We start from the raw sequence: 18,392 nt of genomic DNA on the forward strand, positions 1-18,392 counted from the left end.
TGCTGACACTTTTCTTTCATCCCCAAAGGATGTGTGCGTGTGTGTACTTGAGAGTCTTGACAAGTTTCTCTCTTTGTCGTGGCTTCAAGAGAAGGCATCCGAGTGCAGTTATTTACCCTGATTGAAGACTTCATGTGCTTTTGCAACATCAGTGTTCAATCATGAGAAAGTGGAGAGGGGACGCAGTTTCCTGCCCCCAACTGCGGGGTCTAGTTTGGTTGTGTCAACACTGTCCAAGCCTGTGGTCAGATCAAAAGCCGTCTCTAGTGTAAGGACTACAGTTGGATATTTGGTGTCCAAAAAGATCCCCACTTCCTTTTTCCCATACCCTGACCCATCAGCTCCTCGACCCCGAGCAAAGCTGGATCACGTGATCTCAGTGGTTCGACTCATCAGAGGCTTAAAATGAGTTTTAGCGAAGCAGGAGCGGCACCAAGCTTCAGTTTTTGGATGTAACCTGTCATGCTTTAGTGCTCTGCACTGATTTCAGCTTGTGGTTAATGATGCAACCTTGCCCCCAGCTGAACCAGCAATGACGTTACACTTGAAACTCTGTCAATTTTCCTTAGGAACAGCAGAGGGTGCTGTTGTTTACTAGATAATCAGGAGACTTGCTTAGACTCAACATGAACAATCTGCATGCTTTATGAACTGGGTACAGCTTATCACTTATCGTCTGAAGAAACGAACAGTACTGTATTTTCTTTTCTGACACCGTGTCCTGGTCCTTCCTTTTTAACTGGCAGCTAAATGGTGCTTCTTCTTCTTCTGCTTTTTGTTGTTTAGACAGACGCTGTACTCCTCAGAACATTAGTGATGGGTCAGTCGCGAACGAAATGGCTCTTAGAGCCGGTTCTTTGACGTGAACGACGCGAGCCGACTCCTTATCGCGAGCCGTGTTTTTTTTCCTTTTCTTTCTCTCAACCTCTCTCTCGCACTTTTTCCCCGCTTCACTCCGCATGCGAGCCTTGTGCTTTAAGCTGGGAAGAGGGGGGAGGGGCAGTAGTTACACTCAGTAGCACAGGAACAGAGCAGGAGGGAGAGAGAGAGAAAGAGCCAGGGACAACAACGTCACATTAGAAAGGTATCTGGTTGTTCAGTGATGACGCGACGAATCCTACTTCCGGGTCTAAAGTAGTCTGCGTTTAATATGGCTTTTATGTTGTTAACATGTTTAATGCTATGTATTTTCTTCTATTTGATCTCAAAAAGCTCCTAAAACAGTCAGTGATCCCTGTTGACCTCCCTCGGCTTTTATTACCGCTAATCATTTATTTAAGCTCAGTTTTTAAAACCTTAGGATGTAACTACAGCCCAGCCCATGCAGCAGTATATGAATGACTAACTTTGTATTGTAGATGAATTATCTCAGTTGTTCTCCTGGCTGAAGTTTGGTCCTTTTACAGCATCCTGCCATGCGATTACATTTGTTTCTGACCACCGAGAAAACTCACGTTAACTTTTATCGAGTGGAAAAAAAGTTAGCTTGTTTATATTATGCTAACATAGCTATGTCGCTAGCGGTCACGTAGCACATCATTATATACCAGCTAGCCAAACTTCAGTAACCCTACAAACGTCACTGCTGTTTAGTTTTCTGTCTTCATTTATGCTGGAAGTGATAAGAAAGCTGTATGTTTTAATTTGTTTCCAAAACCCCGCAGTCAGGACATGCTATATTGTATTTAGATAGAAGCTAGCGAGCTAACTCCCTGCTAACTTCTAACTCCGTTAAATGTCATAAATTCCGTTTTCATGGATGCCTGGATGTTAAACTCAATTGTTACACCTGGTAGAGCAGAACGCTGATCATTTTATTAAAGATGAAAGACTTTAGACAGTTTTTCAACTCTCAGTAATGCCACAGTGATCGTTTGATATATGGACCTGCAGCGGAGTTTAGACCCAGACACGGCTAGTGACGTCAGACTGAACAACCGGATAGTAATCATCCACAACTATTTTCAGTTGCAGATGATAAAGGATTCAGAAAGTTTATTCATGCAGGCCCATATGACAGAGAATATGCATGTTCTTTTTGTTTTCACATTATAATTTATATTTAATTGTGTTGTGGTTTGTAGTGTTTTGTGTTGTTTCACTTTAAATTTGTAAAAGGAAAAAGCTGAAAATCTAAATAGTTAAAAGTTGAAATGTGAATAGTTAATTTTTGTATTATATGATTTATTTATTACATTTTATGTGGAGTAAATAAAAGTATATTTACGGTGGCCCCTACAGACAAAGCACATACAAACTTCAAATCACGTACAAACTCTGAAGCACGTACAAACTCCAAAACACGTAAAAACTCAGAAGCACGTAAAAACTCAAAACACGTACAAAAGACAACAGAAGTGCTCCAGGATGCTAGGCGCAGTGTTGAGCTTTTGTTACCTAGTGGCTACACAAGCCAGCAAGTACCAACGACTGGATTTGGTGTGTGGTAATAACAGGTAAATGAACTTTTTTTTAAATTATTTGAATATATATGAGTGCCTGTGTATAAAACAATACACATATGCTTTCATGCTTTCAATTGTGTAATTTAGGTGATTTAGGTAGCTCTGTTTTGGAAGTTCAGTTCATGCTAGAAATGTGTTTTGGAGTTTGTACGTGTTTTGTCTCTAGGGGCCACCGCATATATTTATGTATAAACATATATAAATAAAACCACTTTTTTTTACATTAGTAATTCCTTTTGTGCATAATTTTATATTATTGTTAATAATAAATTAATTAAAGCAACAAAACAACCTGAAGAGCCGGTTCGGAGCTGAAAGAGCCACATCTTTTTAGTGAGCCGAACCGAAAGAGCCGGTTCTCTAAAAAGAGCCGGAAATGGTAAATGGCCTGCATTTGTATAGCGCTTTTTCTAGTCCATAGGACCCCAAAGTGCTTTACACTACATTCAGTCATTCACCCATTCACACACTGGCGATAGCAAGCTACATTGTAGCCACAGCTGCCCTGGGGCGCACTGACAGAGGCGAGGCTGCCGGACACACTGGCGCCACCGGGCCCTCTGACCACCACCAGTAGGCAAACACGGGGTTAGTATCTTGCCCAAGGATATTTGGCATGCAGCCAGGAAGCAGCCTGGGATCGAACCACCGACCTTCTGATTAGTGGCTGACCTGCTCTGCCACCTGAGCTACAGCCACCCCGTTGAAATCCCATCACTACAAAGCAGCAAGACAGAAACAAATCTAGATCTGACACTATTTAAACCATCCGAACTGTCCATATTGAAGAGGATTTCTCTCAATACAAGGCGAGGCTTTCGATGTAGGAAGAAATTTCTAGTGCTCTAGAGTGCTCTAATCTACTCTGGTTGTCAAATATTCAGAAGCATATCTATCATTATACCAAAACAAGTTCAAATAAGGCCCACTTGATGCTGTCATTTTAAATTTCTTATTGGAGACTTATTCGGACCTCCTTTTTGCAGTAGTTTAGGAGCATTTAACTTCAAGTTTCTTTTACATCTGCTTTGCTGCTGGAGGATTCTGGCTACCACATAAGGGGGAAATGTAACATAGTTAAATAGATTGCAGGGATGCTCCAGTTTGAATTGGTGTTTGATGTTTTTTTTCTTTGACTTTTTCATTCATTGGATCAATCAATAATTACCTCAGTGTCACTTCTTTGTATTTTATGGTTTTGCTATTTGATCTTATTTATCTGTTTTCTTGAAGGATATAAATTCATTCCTTTAAGGAATTAATTATATGTGTCAATAAGTAATTACATTTTGATATAAATAAATAAATGTGTCAAAAATTAATTAATTAACCATCTGAGTTTGTCAGTCATTACTTTTTACGTCTTTAACCCTTAAAACACCAGTTTGTTTGTACATTGCACTTGTTGGAAGACAAATGCTACTGGATTAATGGAAGAGTCTGGGACATGTAATTGATTAACGTCAACATTGATCATCTTCTATTGTTATTTTTGTGCAGGGAAAGCAAAATAGATCAAACTATCTTTCAGCTTGTTTGTTTGTTCACAAATTGAGAAAATCACAATATGTTTTCCGAAATAATACATGCAACCTGATTTATTTTTAACCATCATTGCAGCTACATGTATGGGAATAATGAACAGTATCAATGATTTTTATGCGATATTATATTTTTGTGCAGTGACAGCATGATGAACATGCTGAGAGAAAAACTCTCTCAGCATGTTCATGTTGTTTACATTCACAAAATGTTATAAAATTCAAATATGGCTAAAGAACCAAACAGGACAGGCAAAAACAAAACAAAAATTTTTCTACTTTGCCCGACTTTATTTTTTAAATTAGCACCAGTCCTTGTTGTGAAAACTAAAATATTTTTCAAATTCAGAAACTACAGCCTTCAAATACCAGTCAAATTACATATTACTACTAACTTTTTAGGAAAAATAGCAATAAAGTTCCAATTTTTTCACCATGTAATTGATAAAAATTCATATTTTTTTCACTCATCATTGCAGGTCAGCACCAGTAACAGTAACAATGCCTTTTTGGCATTATTTCTTCTTTTGATGAATAAAAAAAACAAAAACAAAAAAACAAACTCCCACACATAGCGTGTTAGTGGCCAGAAATGGCCATTTAATGACCAAACGACCACTACGATGAGCAAAATTTGTATTTCGGTGTGTGTGTGCATCCTCATTAGCAGCAGGATGTGCTAACCACAGTAGCGTGGTCTTTGTAGGCACACTTCCACAGCTGGAGAAAGTGGCTGCTGTTCTAATCCTAAAGGTGCACCTTTTGCACCTTTTTCTCATTTTGTTGGTGGGCTGTGGGTCACACTCTGATTCAGACTACTGTATCTTGGGATCAGTGGCAGAAGCGACTGATGAGCATCGGGGACAAAGCTATCTTGCAGCTGCTGAGGTTACCAGCATGCACCCCTCTTCTGGGATCACTCTTCATTTGTAGATTTTAAAGGACTCCCACTCTTGTGAAGTGGTTTCCATGGGACAAAGGCATTATATTCCAAGACATCCAGGAGATTGTAGAAAAAAAGCTAGCAGCCAGCAGCTAGTTTTTCTTCAACAACTCAAGGTGCCAACATCCTGCCTAGGTCATCCACACTGGACAAGCTGGGGAGGTAGCTTTGCGTTGCTTCCCCTGATTGTGCCAACAAGAGCCAGTTTTCATCTGAGGAGTTTCTGTGCCAAGGTGAACCACTTTCCCTTTTTTACTTTTAATCCCCACAATTTAATCCCCACATTTGTGAAAGAAAAGCAAAACACTTTTTTTGAAAAGTCTGTAACAAAACCATCAAATCTGATCAAGGTTATTTAAATGCTGCAAAAGAAGAATGGATTGGAAAAAAAAAAAACATATCCTAACCTTAATTACTGGGGGAGAATAATGAATGATGCTCATAGTGAGTAAAAAGTAAACTGAGTGCATTTTTTAGACAGAGATTCACTTTTAATGTGTATGTATAATATAATACAGATACATAAAAAACACTCCCAAAACAGAATAAATTATTACAAATAAATTATTACAAAATATTAAAAAAAGAATATAAAAATGGAGGCAACTTTGCCTGTGGTAGAATGTATACAATGTATGAAAAAATCTTTACTGCAGATACTAATTTTGTGTTGTAAGATTTATGACTTTCATGCTTTCATAGTGGTACTTAGGAGAGCTTGACATTTTCTCAGGTGGTATCACACTGTAAAAAGTTTGAGAAACACTGATAAGTGTATGTGTGCTTTTGGAAAACATTTAAAGCTGCTGTACAGAATCTTTGAAACAAGCTTAAAACACTTTTAGAATATAAACAGAGCACTCTGCTTCTCTTTACAGCTCCTCACTCCACCAGGGCTGTTTGGCACTTTCTGATAGTGTGCAATTGTGATGTACGTACTGCGGCAGTCATACAGACAACTGGACGGTCCAAAAGTTGGCCTACCTATTACTGGCTGAAGTTTTAGTAGAGTTGTGGCTGAACCACATAAAAATATATCATTAATTTTAATCTCCACAATCAATGATAATTCCATGTGTTCCATGTGACTGGTTCTCAGATAGTTTTTTTTCTGCGCTATACAAGTCTCAATCACCAACATATACAAGCACCAGTGTTTTATATAGTTCATATGGTTTTTGTTTTATATATGTATTTTTAAAAACTAATTATTTGACTTACATGCTGCCATGGCTCACGCTGCAATGCATTCTGGGTAGCTTGTTCAAATGGGTTGCACTCAGAACCCTGAATTGAAGAATTCAGAAGAAACTTCTACCATCAGTTTTGCTCAACTTCAAAGCCACAGCAATGATGAGAGATCCACAATGTGCTAATTCATGTCCAGTGCTCTTACATTCAGTCAATTGGCTGCAGCTGCCATCTACACCTTTAAATTACATTCTGGTTTCTACAAGTCCTGCTGAAAAACCAGTGTCCTTTTCTAGCTAAAGCAGGGGTATGAAACGTATGGCCCGCGGGCCGGATCAGGCCTGCAAATAGGTTTAATCTGGCCCCCGAGATGATTTTGTAAAGTATAAAATTGAGATGCAATTTTTCAATAAAAGAAACTGCTGGGTTCTGGCTACCTTTACCCTGGGAGCACAGGAGCAAGCTGGACCTCTGCTGCTCCCACCCGAGGAACTGAAATGGGTGCAGGAGTCAGCAAGGTCACAGTTGCCCTCACCCGGGGAACCAGAACAGGCACAGGCAATGACTGGTCATCCGCCATACCCACCCGAGGAGTTCTCATGTCTGTCAGATTTATTATATGGATGTGGTGACAGTGTAAAGACAGCCTGTACTTGTGATTTTCAGACAAATTTTGGGAGCCGTTTTAACATTGGACTTTGTGGAAGAGTTGGATGGAGGAAGCTGTGCGTTGGTGACATTTATAAAAGAACCATAACATCTACTACAATAATAACAACATTGGATGAAAGAGGGCAATGATGGCTACGTTTTGAGGGTAAAATGATGGCTATAGACCGAATGCTGTGGACACAGCAGCAGTTGAAAGAGAAGATTTTAAGATCAATTTTTCCCCTGCTTCCACTCTAGCAGTTGAACTGTCTCATTCTAACCTCCAACATTCCGTCCCACACACACCCATTATAGACTCTGAAACGGATGAAAAAAGCATGAAACTTAAACTGGAACTGAAGTAAAAGTAAAGAGGATAATAAAAGATAAATACAAGCTGAATAGTTCAATGTCTTGGCTTAATTTTAAAGTTTGAATGGAATCTGTCGGTCAAGGTATGTGGAAGTAGTTGGAGTTGAAAGAGGAGTAAGTCGAATGAGAATCTGAAGATTCTTCCATTGAAATACACTATAGATTTTTGCTGAATAAAGTTGAATAATTTAAAAAATATATAAAAGTTAAAAATGAGAAAAATACAAGCACACATGTCCAAAAGAAGATGAATCTAATGGTGGTTGAATGGGTTTTCTAAGTTGAAAAGTGTTGAAGGAGATACAAAAATGTAAGGAAGATGAAAAGTAAATATCACCCCGAATACCTGTTTCCCCCGGCATTATACAAGAGGTCCATGCGACAATATTTAAAACTGCCTTTGTTTTGTTTTTTTAGATTTACAAACACAGGAACACGTGAGATCAAACGCCAAACACATGTACATTCTGTTCCCTGCCATTGTGAAACAACAGCAGAAACTCTCCGATCTGCTCAATATTAGATGGTAGTAAAGCGAGATCAACTGTCGCAAGCCCTATCTCAAAACAGCTTGCATTGTCGTGCAGCAGCCCCTGAACCTCCGCATGTGAAACCCCATCGGCCTCTTCGTACGGCACCCTAGCTGAAGACGGTATGTTCTTCAGAGTGATCCGGCAAAATAATAGAAAAATATACTTGTTTACCGGTCTCTAATGTAAGTGTTGTCTTTTGTGTGTTTCAGAAACATGCCAGCTAAAGGCCCTCTGCAGTCTGTCCAGGTGTTTGGACGTAAAGTGAGTAAAAATGTGCAATTTAATCCACGTGTGGGGTTGCGGCTAACTTGTCTTGCTAGTCGTAGCTGTAATGGCTGATATTAAAAGGTGGTGGGCCTCTGATTTTACACTGCAATTCCGCAGTAAATAAGCCAGTTTATATGGTATTTATAACATTAAGTAGTAATAATACTTTCATTGAAGCTTGTAATTACTGTTCGATGTGATGTAGGTGCTACACACCGGACGGTTTTGCTTTTCTTTAGCTTACCACGCTAGCCCTGGTGCTAGTGTTAAGTTTGGGTTCTGAATGACAGAGTTAGCTCAGGTTTATCCTCATACAGTCAAATAGAACGTATTTAACCAAACCATTAAATATCGCTAATCCGTCACATCACCTTGAAATGCGGAGTTGCTGTCACCTTGGATTTTAAATTGAATCTCGATGCGTACAAATGAGCGGAAATTAAGAGTTAAACATTACGTCAATTGTGTATCACCAGATTGAACACGTTTGTATGTGCCATAGATTTACTCATTTACTTCGCCATGTTCATTTTCCACAGTGGGTTTTCTCGTGTCATTTTATTTTTTATATTTTACTTTAATTGAGCGACAACAGTTTGTGAAGCCTGTCCCCACCCGATGAAGTCGTGCATCAACTCCTGATGTTTACAGATTTGACTAAAGCTGAAGAAACTTACTTTGTTTTAGTTTAGTTTTGTAAATTAACCCCCCCCCCCCCCCCCCCCCCAAAAAAGTACAATATATTAAATTCAGTGGTATTCATCTGAACTTTCTGTTGCAGAAAACTGCCACAGCAGTTGCCCACTGCAAGAGGGGGAATGGCCTGATCAAGGTGAACGGCAGACCCCTGGAGATGGTGGAGCCTGCTACGCTCCAGTACAAGGTGAGTCCTAACAAGAGAGGTGAACATGAGTGATGTAAGTGGTCGTTATTTAATTTTGTGCACATCAAATGATGTCACAGTAGAGCGTGAAAGCTCTTTCTTCAGGCAGTTGATGTTGGACATTGTACATATGGGATTGATTTTATTTTATTTTTAATTTAAGCATAAATCTAGCTGCATTGGAGTTGCTTTTGGTACTTACAGTTGCATGTGTATATTTTAGAATACTATATGTAGAATTCAACAATTTTAAAATTCAGTTTTAAAACGATAGAAAGGATTTCCTTTTGAGAAACATCAATGACATAAATTTGACATCAATATGTGATTCTTTTTGTAAGCTTTTGGAGCCAGTGCTCTTGCTTGGTAAGGAGCGTTTTGCTGGAGTGGACATCAGAGTCAGAGTGAAGGGTGGTGGACACGTCGCACAGATCTATGGTAAGCAAAGTATTTCCTCTCTATAATTTTGCTCATGATGTTTTATGATTAGTGTTGAAAAAAGGCTCTGAATATCGACATGTTCTTCTCTCTCAGCCATCCGCCAGGCCATCTCCAAGTCCCTGGTTGCATACTATCAGAAGTGTAAGTAATGAAGTTTTTTTTTTTTTTTTTTTTTGTACAAACATCACTCTTTTGTAAATAGGCATGTTTAGAGTCACTCCAGAGTACTACACATAGGTGAGAAGTGGAAAGTATTTGATAATCCCATGGTGCATTTCTTCTTAATAAAATCGTAAACCGTAACACAGTACAGAAAATTTGGTTACAGTTAAATACATTAGAACTTTTCTGATTTGACAACTCCAGGCTTTTGAATGCTATGGTAGGTTAGCCTACTGCTGAGCTATTGGTGTTTGCTCTATGCTGCATAAAACTGGACTAAGACTGACTATTTAATTGTTTGCATTGGAATTGTTGCGTGATCATAAGCAGTGGGCTGAGCTGTGAGATAGAACTGCTGTGTTGTGCTCACTAGAGCAGGTCATTGTCAGCATGAACTATTTTTGAGATTCACAGGAAGGTATTTCAGAAGCAATCTAGAAGTGGCACACTACTTCACTAAAAATATGCATCTATTCTAAGTCACTTCACAGAGTACATGAGCAGGGCAGGAAATCAAAAATAAGATGACTTCTATCATCTGGTAAATTTTTAAAAATAAAATTCCCCCCGTGTGTGCAAATTTCTCTGCTTTAGATACTTGAGTACTCGTCCATTCTGTAGTAACTACTACTTTTTAAATATGGGTTTTGTTGGACATAACACACATTTATAAAGGAGCTGTGAGAGTAGAAATGAGTTTTTATTGATCTGATTTTTGTATGTATTGATGTACAACTGTCTCTTGATGACTAGGAAAGATCAGGGTTGCATTGTGGATATGAAACAGCTGGAAATTCTGTAGTTCTAACAAGTTCATAATAAATATTGAAACGTAGCACAAGGAAAAAGTTACTGCAGTTATGGAAATCTGCAAACAGTCGAACCAGTGAAGAACATTTGGCTAGACTGCATATTACTCTGAATCTTAATCTGGACTAATCTGTATTTGTTTTACTGCAGATGTGGATGAGGCCTCCAAGAAGGAGATCAAGGACATCCTGATCCAGTATGACAGGACCCTGCTGGTTGCCGATCCACGTCGCTGCGAGTCCAAGAAGTTCGGTGGACCTGGAGCTCGCGCTCGCTACCAGAAGTCCTACCGTTAATCCCCGTGTACATTTTCATAATAAATTGGAGGAACAAAGAAAACAAATTTGTGATTTTATTTATTGACTTGCTCTGTTCCACGGTTATCACCCCTGGTTATTGTCATCTTACAACTGCTCCACTGATTTGTTTTGGTTGCTAGGCACCTGCAGCCACTTTCTATTCACAATAGCTCAAGTACATTCAATCAGTGGGAAACAATATCACAGACGATTACCTATGTGCAGCTGCATTTGTTTTTGCTGACAGTCTCTAGTACTTGTGATGTTACTCAATCTGAACCATGGCTCTCATATTAGGTAACTCTCTGAAGCTACCAACAGTATTTACTGCTAATGTGGTCACAGAAATTACCTGCAACTATTGCATTTATCCCAGTCGTTTGCTATTTACCACTGGCCTTAACTATTTAGTAGTGCTAAGTTCACTACATAGGTCTTCAGAAAGGTTACAGACTGTTTGTTTAAACAGCAGAAATGTTTATGTTTTGATATAAGAAAAGGACACCAGATAATATTGAGAGTCACACTGATTAGCTGTGTGATAACGTGCACAGACTGTAAAAGATGCAACTTGTAGAAAGTGAGTGAAAATGTGCCTAAAACAGGCATGTATTGTAATATCCAGCAGGGGGCGACTCTTCATATAGGTTATATGGATGTTAATGGCAAAAACAGGGAAATGCTTCCCTTTTCTTTTGGGATGACTTGGTGGTCTTAAATCTGATTCAATATCACATCTCTATTTAAAATTCTATGGACATGGTTGAGCCTTTATATGGGTGTGCAGTATCAATGGCTGCAGGACTCTCCTAGAAAACCAGCCATAAGCAAAAAATATTAACAAAGAGCATAATGCTTCCAAATCTCTCATTGATTAACTTGGTGTGTAAAAATGTCTAACTGGACCTTTATGTAACGCCTTTTTGGGCCTTACTGATAATTTAAAGCAGTACAATACCAACACAAAGCATTATTAATTAGGCGAAACAACCAAATGTGTGATGCAAGATAATTTTTTGTGTGTAATCTTCAGCCGTCAAAACGTTAAGAAAACAGAAGACGCATGAAGACACCAGGAGACAATAAAATACAAAAAAAAACCAAGGGCCAGTTTTTATTTCTGCATTCCAAGATGTTTGTGTTCTTTTTGTTTATAATTTTTATACTACAATTGTAACATTCCAATTGTAGTATTGGAATTGCAACATTCCACCAGTAGATGGTGCTATAGCACCATCTACTAAACCAATGGTAAAAGCATTGAAAAGTAACACATTTCTCCCCTCTACCACTAAAAGCCCCGAGAGAGTGTTCAGCTGGTCAGAAAGCATCATATAGCTCAGATAATATGCAATCAGTGAATGCATAGAGAAGATTATACATTACCAGTTTTTGCCAGCATGATGCCACATATGTTGTCTTGCTTGGAAAACTGATTGTCAGGCTCCGGTATTTCTTCTTAATCTAAATTTGCTTTCCCCCTCTCCTTTTGTCTCTACTGTGTAAGTAAATACTCATGCAAATGTTGATTATTGTTCCAGGCCCATGCTGGTTTGTTATTAGTGTGAATGCTTGAAAAGCATTCACAGTATTGTTCTTCTAATCTTTATTATTATTTTTTCCTATTCCGTACGTTTTTCGCCGACTATCTCCTTCAAAACCGTTCAACTTAGAAAAACCATTCAAACACCATTAGATTCCTCTTCTTTTGGAATGGTGTGCTTCTACTTTTCTCATTTTTAACATTTATATTTTTAATTTTATTCAACTTTATTCAACAAAAATTTCCCATGTATTTCAATGGGGAGACCCTTCAAATTCTCATTCAACTTACTCATTTTTAAACTCTTACTACTTCAACATACGTTCACATAGAGCCACCATTCAAACTTTAAAACGAAGACAAGACATTCAACTATTCAACTTGTATTTATCTTTTCAATATCTATTATACTTTTTCTTCAGTTCCAGTTTAAGTTTCATGATGTTTTTTCACCCGTTTCAGAGTTTATAATGGGTGTGTATGGGACGGAATGTTGGGGCTAGAGTGAGGCAGCTCAACTGCTAGAGTGAGAGGAGCAAAAAAATTAATCTTAAAATCTTTTTTAAAACTGCTGCTGTGTCCGCAGCGTTTGCTCTACAGGTATGATTTTACCCTCAAAACGTAGCCATGGCTGTCCTCTTTCATCCAATGTGTTTACTATTGTACTAGGTGTTATGGTTCTTTCATAAATGTCACCAATGCACAGCCTCCTCCCTCCAACTCTTCCATAGACTCTAATGTTAAAATGGCTCAGAAGGTTCGTTTGAAAATCAGAAGAGCATGGTGTCTTTCCACTGTCACCACGTCCATATAATAAGCTCCACAGGCATGAAAACTGAGAATTAGGTAGACTAGACATTGCTGTCGCTCACAGTGAAAGAATTTTGTCAATACGACTTTTACTTTTCATTTGGGAACGATTTGTTTCGGCCTGACTTTTCTGTTCATTTTAAGCAGCAAAAGTGAGGTGCATGTCTGTGTACGTGTGTATGGAGCCATTGGGTGCGGTCACTATAGCAACCAGGCTCACACCTGCCTGCTTAACGAGCTCTCTCTCTCACTCTGCCAAGATTCATCTTAAACACTTCTCTTTCAACTGCTGCTGTGTCCACAGTGTTACAGCCATCATTTTACCCTCAAAACGTCGCCATCGTTGTTCTTTTTCCAACATCTTGTCTTTCAAAGCTCAGAGATGTAAACTTTTTAAACTGTGTGGGTCCAAGTGGAGGGATCACATTTTAGTCATTCAGTGATTCAAAGAATATGACCTTTTAATATTCTTTCAGATGTTTTCTGACTCTAAATGTTCTTTTCTCATTTCTTAGGTTTTTCTAATTTACAATTAAAACATTTTCAGCTTTTTTCCAACTTCTTCTTCTGTGTAACCTTCAGCTTTTAGCAGTTCAGCACCTTTGTTTTCAGGTTAAATTCGGGTTTTTTTTTTATCTCATTCAAGATTTTTAACTTAAATTCAGTAACTAATTCATTTCAGTGCATACATTCAGATTCAAGCATTCACACTGCAGTTTCTTCAGAAAATGCACTTTCTAGTTAGAAATGAGATATTGCGACCCCACAGTGTGTCCCAACACTGATTTGATGAATGCTGAACAATGAAGCCCGGCTCTGTGTGCCAAAATTTCAGATTTCATTATCCTGGTTGGTGGTTTTATTGTAATTTTGCAGTCTTATTTACTGTGATAAGAATACCCTGCGCAGTCAATTTACATGGTGCCTGCTTCTCTGTAGCCAGTTTTTGTCCGGGACGGTATTTTTACATAAAACTGCAGCATTGTTTCCTCAGGTTGTGTTGACTGCTTGTTACTGCTATCTGTGTTTATTCCTTCCCGCCAGCGCCGATGCACAGGCACACCCGAGTCTTGCACAGCAACGGGAGCATGATGAGCTGAGCTGAGGCCCAGATGTTGTTGGCCTCTCTGTAGGCAGTCAGCAACAGTCGTTCCCACTCGGAGAGCTCCCAGAGGGGATCAGGCCTGTTTATAGCCCTCCAATAATCAACACAGCAGGGAAGCCCACTCCCTACTGCTACTGTTGTTTACTACTGTTTATTTTCTGCCCCTGCCTGCAACCTCACCTCTGAAGGCCATAATGTTACATCAGGGACATACTGCACCTGTGGAAATGGCTGTTTTCTGAAATGCCTGAGAACACAGACTAACCTAATGCAGTTAATGCAGAAAGCTGTAGGGAACAGAGGTGGGAAGAGGAAAATGCTGGGCTGGGATCAATGTTTGCACCTGATTTCTCTCTCTCTAATGGCAAAATTGGTCTCCATCTCTGGTTTTTCCACAATAATGTGTATACCGTGCATAACTGTTTAAATAGACTGCAAAGGGAAGAGTAAACTGTCATAACATAAACTACTTTTCATACAGTAAGTTGTGAGAGTGGTTCCCGAGCTTATTTTATCTGCTGTTCTCACAGAAGCCTGTTGGATGTATAAAAAAATAATAATATTAATAACTCCTCAGTAACACTTGAAGCTGAATCTGGACTCCTTTCATCTTACTTCTCAAACTCAATTTTAATCCTTCACTTCCAGCACTGTCAAAATGTTTTTCTTTTTTGTCCTTTGTTGAACTTTGACATTTCACATCATCCAACTTTAATATAAGGCAAAGATAGCCTGAGTAAATAAAACAAAAAGAAAGCAGATTTTAAATGATGATTTCATTTAATAAGTGAATGAAAGGCTATCAAAACTTTCAGGTATACTTGAGAGTATCCTAGCATGAACAGACTGTTTAAGGTCATCCCCAAAGCATGTAAATCAGATTTAAGTTCAGACCTTTAGTGATTCACTCCCAAACTACTTTCTTTTGTTTTTCTCCTTTTTTTTTTGGCCTTCACATACAAAGTCTTGGTGGTGATGATATTTCTATGTACTGGTTCTATATTGAGTGGTAATCACATCTGCTTTTCATGCAGAAGGTCCTGGGTTCACTCCCCAGTGGGACAATTGACAAGAAATATACGCTTTCTTTGCTGGCTATACATATATTTGTTGTATTAATACGCTTCAATCTGTCAAAAATGGCTTTACTAAAGTGGAATAAATCATTTACTAATGCTTTATGTACTTGTGAAAAACAGAGTTGTATTATGAGCTTTATAGACTGTCAAACATGCCCAGCTTCATTACATATTTCACTTTAAATTGGACGAATGCTTACAAAATGAACACAACAACAAATCATAAATCAAGTGACGACTAGCTTTCTACATAGTGAGTTTATTGTATTGTGCTTTGGCTTTTTATATGGTCTACGCTTAGCCGTGCAGAATCCAAACCTTTCATAAAGGTTTAGGATTGCTAATGACTTTGTTGTGCACGGTTATCTATTTAAAAATGGTATATAATGGTTTTAGTAGAGGTGCGTGTAAAGGCAAGTAATCCATGCATGGTTCCAGAAAATTAAGAAAAGGAATTGAATTTTCCTACAGTGTGAACTTTATTGTAATTTTTAGCGCACAAAGTATCACATAAAGCAAATGTGCACTATGTTGGCAGCTGTATTGGTTTGTTTTCCCTCTTTTCCCTCTGAAGGACTGTGATGGTAAATTAAGTAAATTCGATCCAGAACACAACAGGCGTCTGAAATATTTTTGCACAACAGTTTTTTATGAATCTTTTAAATTGTGTAATTGAGCGTGTGGGGTTTCTTCCTTCATGGCCCAGCACTGACGCACACAGACACACACACACACAGTGGAGCCTACCACCTGCTTTTCCTCTGTTAACACCTCTGCCTCGCTAGGTCTCCAAATCACACCAACACTGAGGTGTTAGGCCAGGATGCATTTTGTCATCACTTGCACTTTATGCCCTCCTCTCCTCGTGACGCCTTTTATGAACAGACACACACACAGTGCAATTAACACATGGAAGCATATGAATGCACCCAAATGTATGCTTAGAAAATCGGCTTCAAGCCTAGTTTTTGGCATTTTTTCTGGAAATGCAAAAAACAAAACAAAACAAAAACAAAACAGCAAGCCAAAAGATGGAAAACAAAAGTGCTCTCCTTTCTCTTCCTGTAGCAGTCACATCCTTGTCCAGTCTTCTTCCCTGAAATGAATAAACAATTGTTTGAGGGTTCCAGAGGCTGAAGATCAGGGACTGTGGCAGGCAGCAACAAATGTTGGCTTCATTTTAGATGAAATGCTGTCCAGCCAGGCAACACACTGCTGTTTGGGCTGAGAGTGTTAATGAGGGGCTAGGTGCTTATCTGCTGCATTGTCCTTGAGGGGAGCCGATCTCTGTTTGGGTGCATGTAAAGGCAAAGATTCAGTAACACCACAGCTTAAATTCTGCTATAAACTTCTCTGTTTTTTTGCTTTGAGTTTTATTTCTTTTATGCTGCGTAAAACTTTTAAAGAACTCCCATTTATTCCTTTGTGACTCAAAGAGTGCAAAAACAAAAAACAATTAGCAGTTTTTGGTTTACCAGTTTTGATGGTCGCTGAGTTAGTCACCCAGCTTCCCAGATAGATCCTGTAGATTTTATTATTTCATAGTTTGTGCTTCTGTAAAAAAAAATGTCAATTTAAGTGATTTGCATTTTGTTGTTTTGACATCCATTTAAATAAATGACATTCAGAGGTCTTAATTTGTGATTTTTTTTTTAAATTCCAGTAGATTCCTACGTCCTCTTGTTTACAGTCTTTATGATAAGCAAAGCTAACCAGCTGTTTGCTATAACTGCCCATCTCTGTGTCTGCACCCTTAGCCAGCACCATAAACTGTATAAAAAGATGGCCACCACCAATCGGTTCCTGTTTTTAGCATCTAAGCTTTTGCCATTTTAATAATAGTGAGAAAACCCCAACAATTTGTTGAACAATGAGCAAGCACTTGTTGACAGTGGGAAGATAAAACTCCCTATTAACAGGAAGAAACCTCCAGCAGAATCAGGGCATTTCCCCCCTTTAATTAAGAAGGAAATGAGCTAGACACACATTTTACAGTTTCACTACAGCAATTCATACTGTAGATAAAATAAATTCTATAAAACATTTAAAATAAGACTATCCTTAAACATCTACATTAATATTAAGCAATTGAACACTAAGTATGTTTACCTTTAACACTTTAAGTTAAATGTACTGGAGTACATCCTAAGGACATTTACATAGACATGTAATGCTACTTTCACTAAAGGAAAACATTTAAAAAAATCCACTGCCATTTGTCATTGACCAGTAATAGTAAATATTTATAGAACAACTATAGAAATAATAATATTTTACAATTCTTCAGGCAAAGCAGTCTAAGCAGAGTGTAGAAAGATGCAAGAAACTGTCAACATACATAAAATATTGAGAGAGAGCATATTGTCATATTGTGTTTTAATATTCTATTTAAACAGTGGCTAACCTGCATCTTTTCCCTTCTTTTAAAGGAAGTGGTGATGATTGCATCTGCTTCTTGCCTTTCTGCAAAATCAGAACACGCCAACAACACATACCAAGTTCACTTCTTGCAGCACTAAACAGATGTGCTGTGTGCATATACTTTATACATGCAGTTTCCCCTAAAGACGTTTAGCAACACTGTCTTGGATCAGTCAATAGAAACTCGTCCTGCAACCAAAAACATTCTTCAAAATTCATCATCTCTTATTTAAATCAGCCAACCTCCTTAATAGTGTTGTCTCTTATATATGTTATACATTTCTCCATAGAGGAAGACAGCTGTAGGATAGCATCTTGTAGTGGAGCACCACATACAAGTATAAGTTGGACTTTTCACACTTGGGATTCAGAAGCTACAGCACCTTCGACAGGAAAGTAAGCAAATCCTTTTTGGTTATAGTTTAGTATGACTTATGAAAATTGTCATTGGCTCCACTGGGGATCGAACCCAGGACCTTCTGCGTGTAAAGCAGATGTGATTACCACTACACTATAGAACCAACTAAAAAGATGTATCCACCACCAATCCATGGCCATACTCCTAATACTTTACGATTTCATAAAATATGAAACGTGAGTTTGATAAAACGTCATCTCTTGTTCTCTTTTTTTAAAGAGGGAAATATGTCATCCACACATTACTCAAGACGTCCACTGGATGACTAGTTGTTACTGCTATATGTTTTTCAGCTTGTAGTCCACTGGAAGGGTGTTTGCATCGTAGTGTAGTGTTTCACAGTGAGGGCACACGAACATCTCTTTGGAACGCTGCACTAACCGTGAGCTGACAAGCTGATTGTGACACAAGCTGGGCCTTCATAAACTGTAGCAGCCACGTGACTGTTGACAGAAAGC

The 18,392-nt window shown here is 38.5% G+C and overlaps 1 protein-coding gene and 1 non-coding gene across 2 annotated transcripts; one reads left to right on the forward strand and one right to left on the reverse strand.

The window, feature by feature from the left end:
* The first annotated feature begins 7,715 nt into the window (after nucleotides 1-7,715).
* Nucleotides 7,716-10,602, forward strand: rps16 (ribosomal protein S16). Its single transcript, XM_085252238.1, has 6 exons — nucleotides 7,716-7,815; nucleotides 7,906-7,957; nucleotides 8,745-8,846; nucleotides 9,188-9,284; nucleotides 9,381-9,428; nucleotides 10,410-10,602. Exons 2-6 carry the CDS (start codon nucleotides 7,910-7,912, stop codon nucleotides 10,553-10,555), a joined length of 441 nt encoding a protein of 146 aa, XP_085108364.1. The 5' UTR covers nucleotides 7,716-7,815; nucleotides 7,906-7,909; the 3' UTR covers nucleotides 10,556-10,602.
* Nucleotides 10,603-17,964: 7,362 nt separating this feature from the next.
* Nucleotides 17,965-18,037, reverse strand: trnav-uac (transfer RNA valine (anticodon UAC)). The gene has a single exon. It is a non-coding gene; the product is annotated as a tRNA-Val (tRNA).
* Nucleotides 18,038-18,392: the final 355 nt, after the last annotated feature.

Source organism: Mchenga conophoros, linkage group LG17, assembly GCF_057382185.1.
Source record: "Mchenga conophoros isolate Kocher_MC1m ecotype Shallow Benthic linkage group LG17, M_conophoros_male_GT1.1, whole genome shotgun sequence".
Classification (NCBI taxonomy): domain Eukaryota; kingdom Metazoa; phylum Chordata; class Actinopteri; order Cichliformes; family Cichlidae; genus Mchenga; species Mchenga conophoros.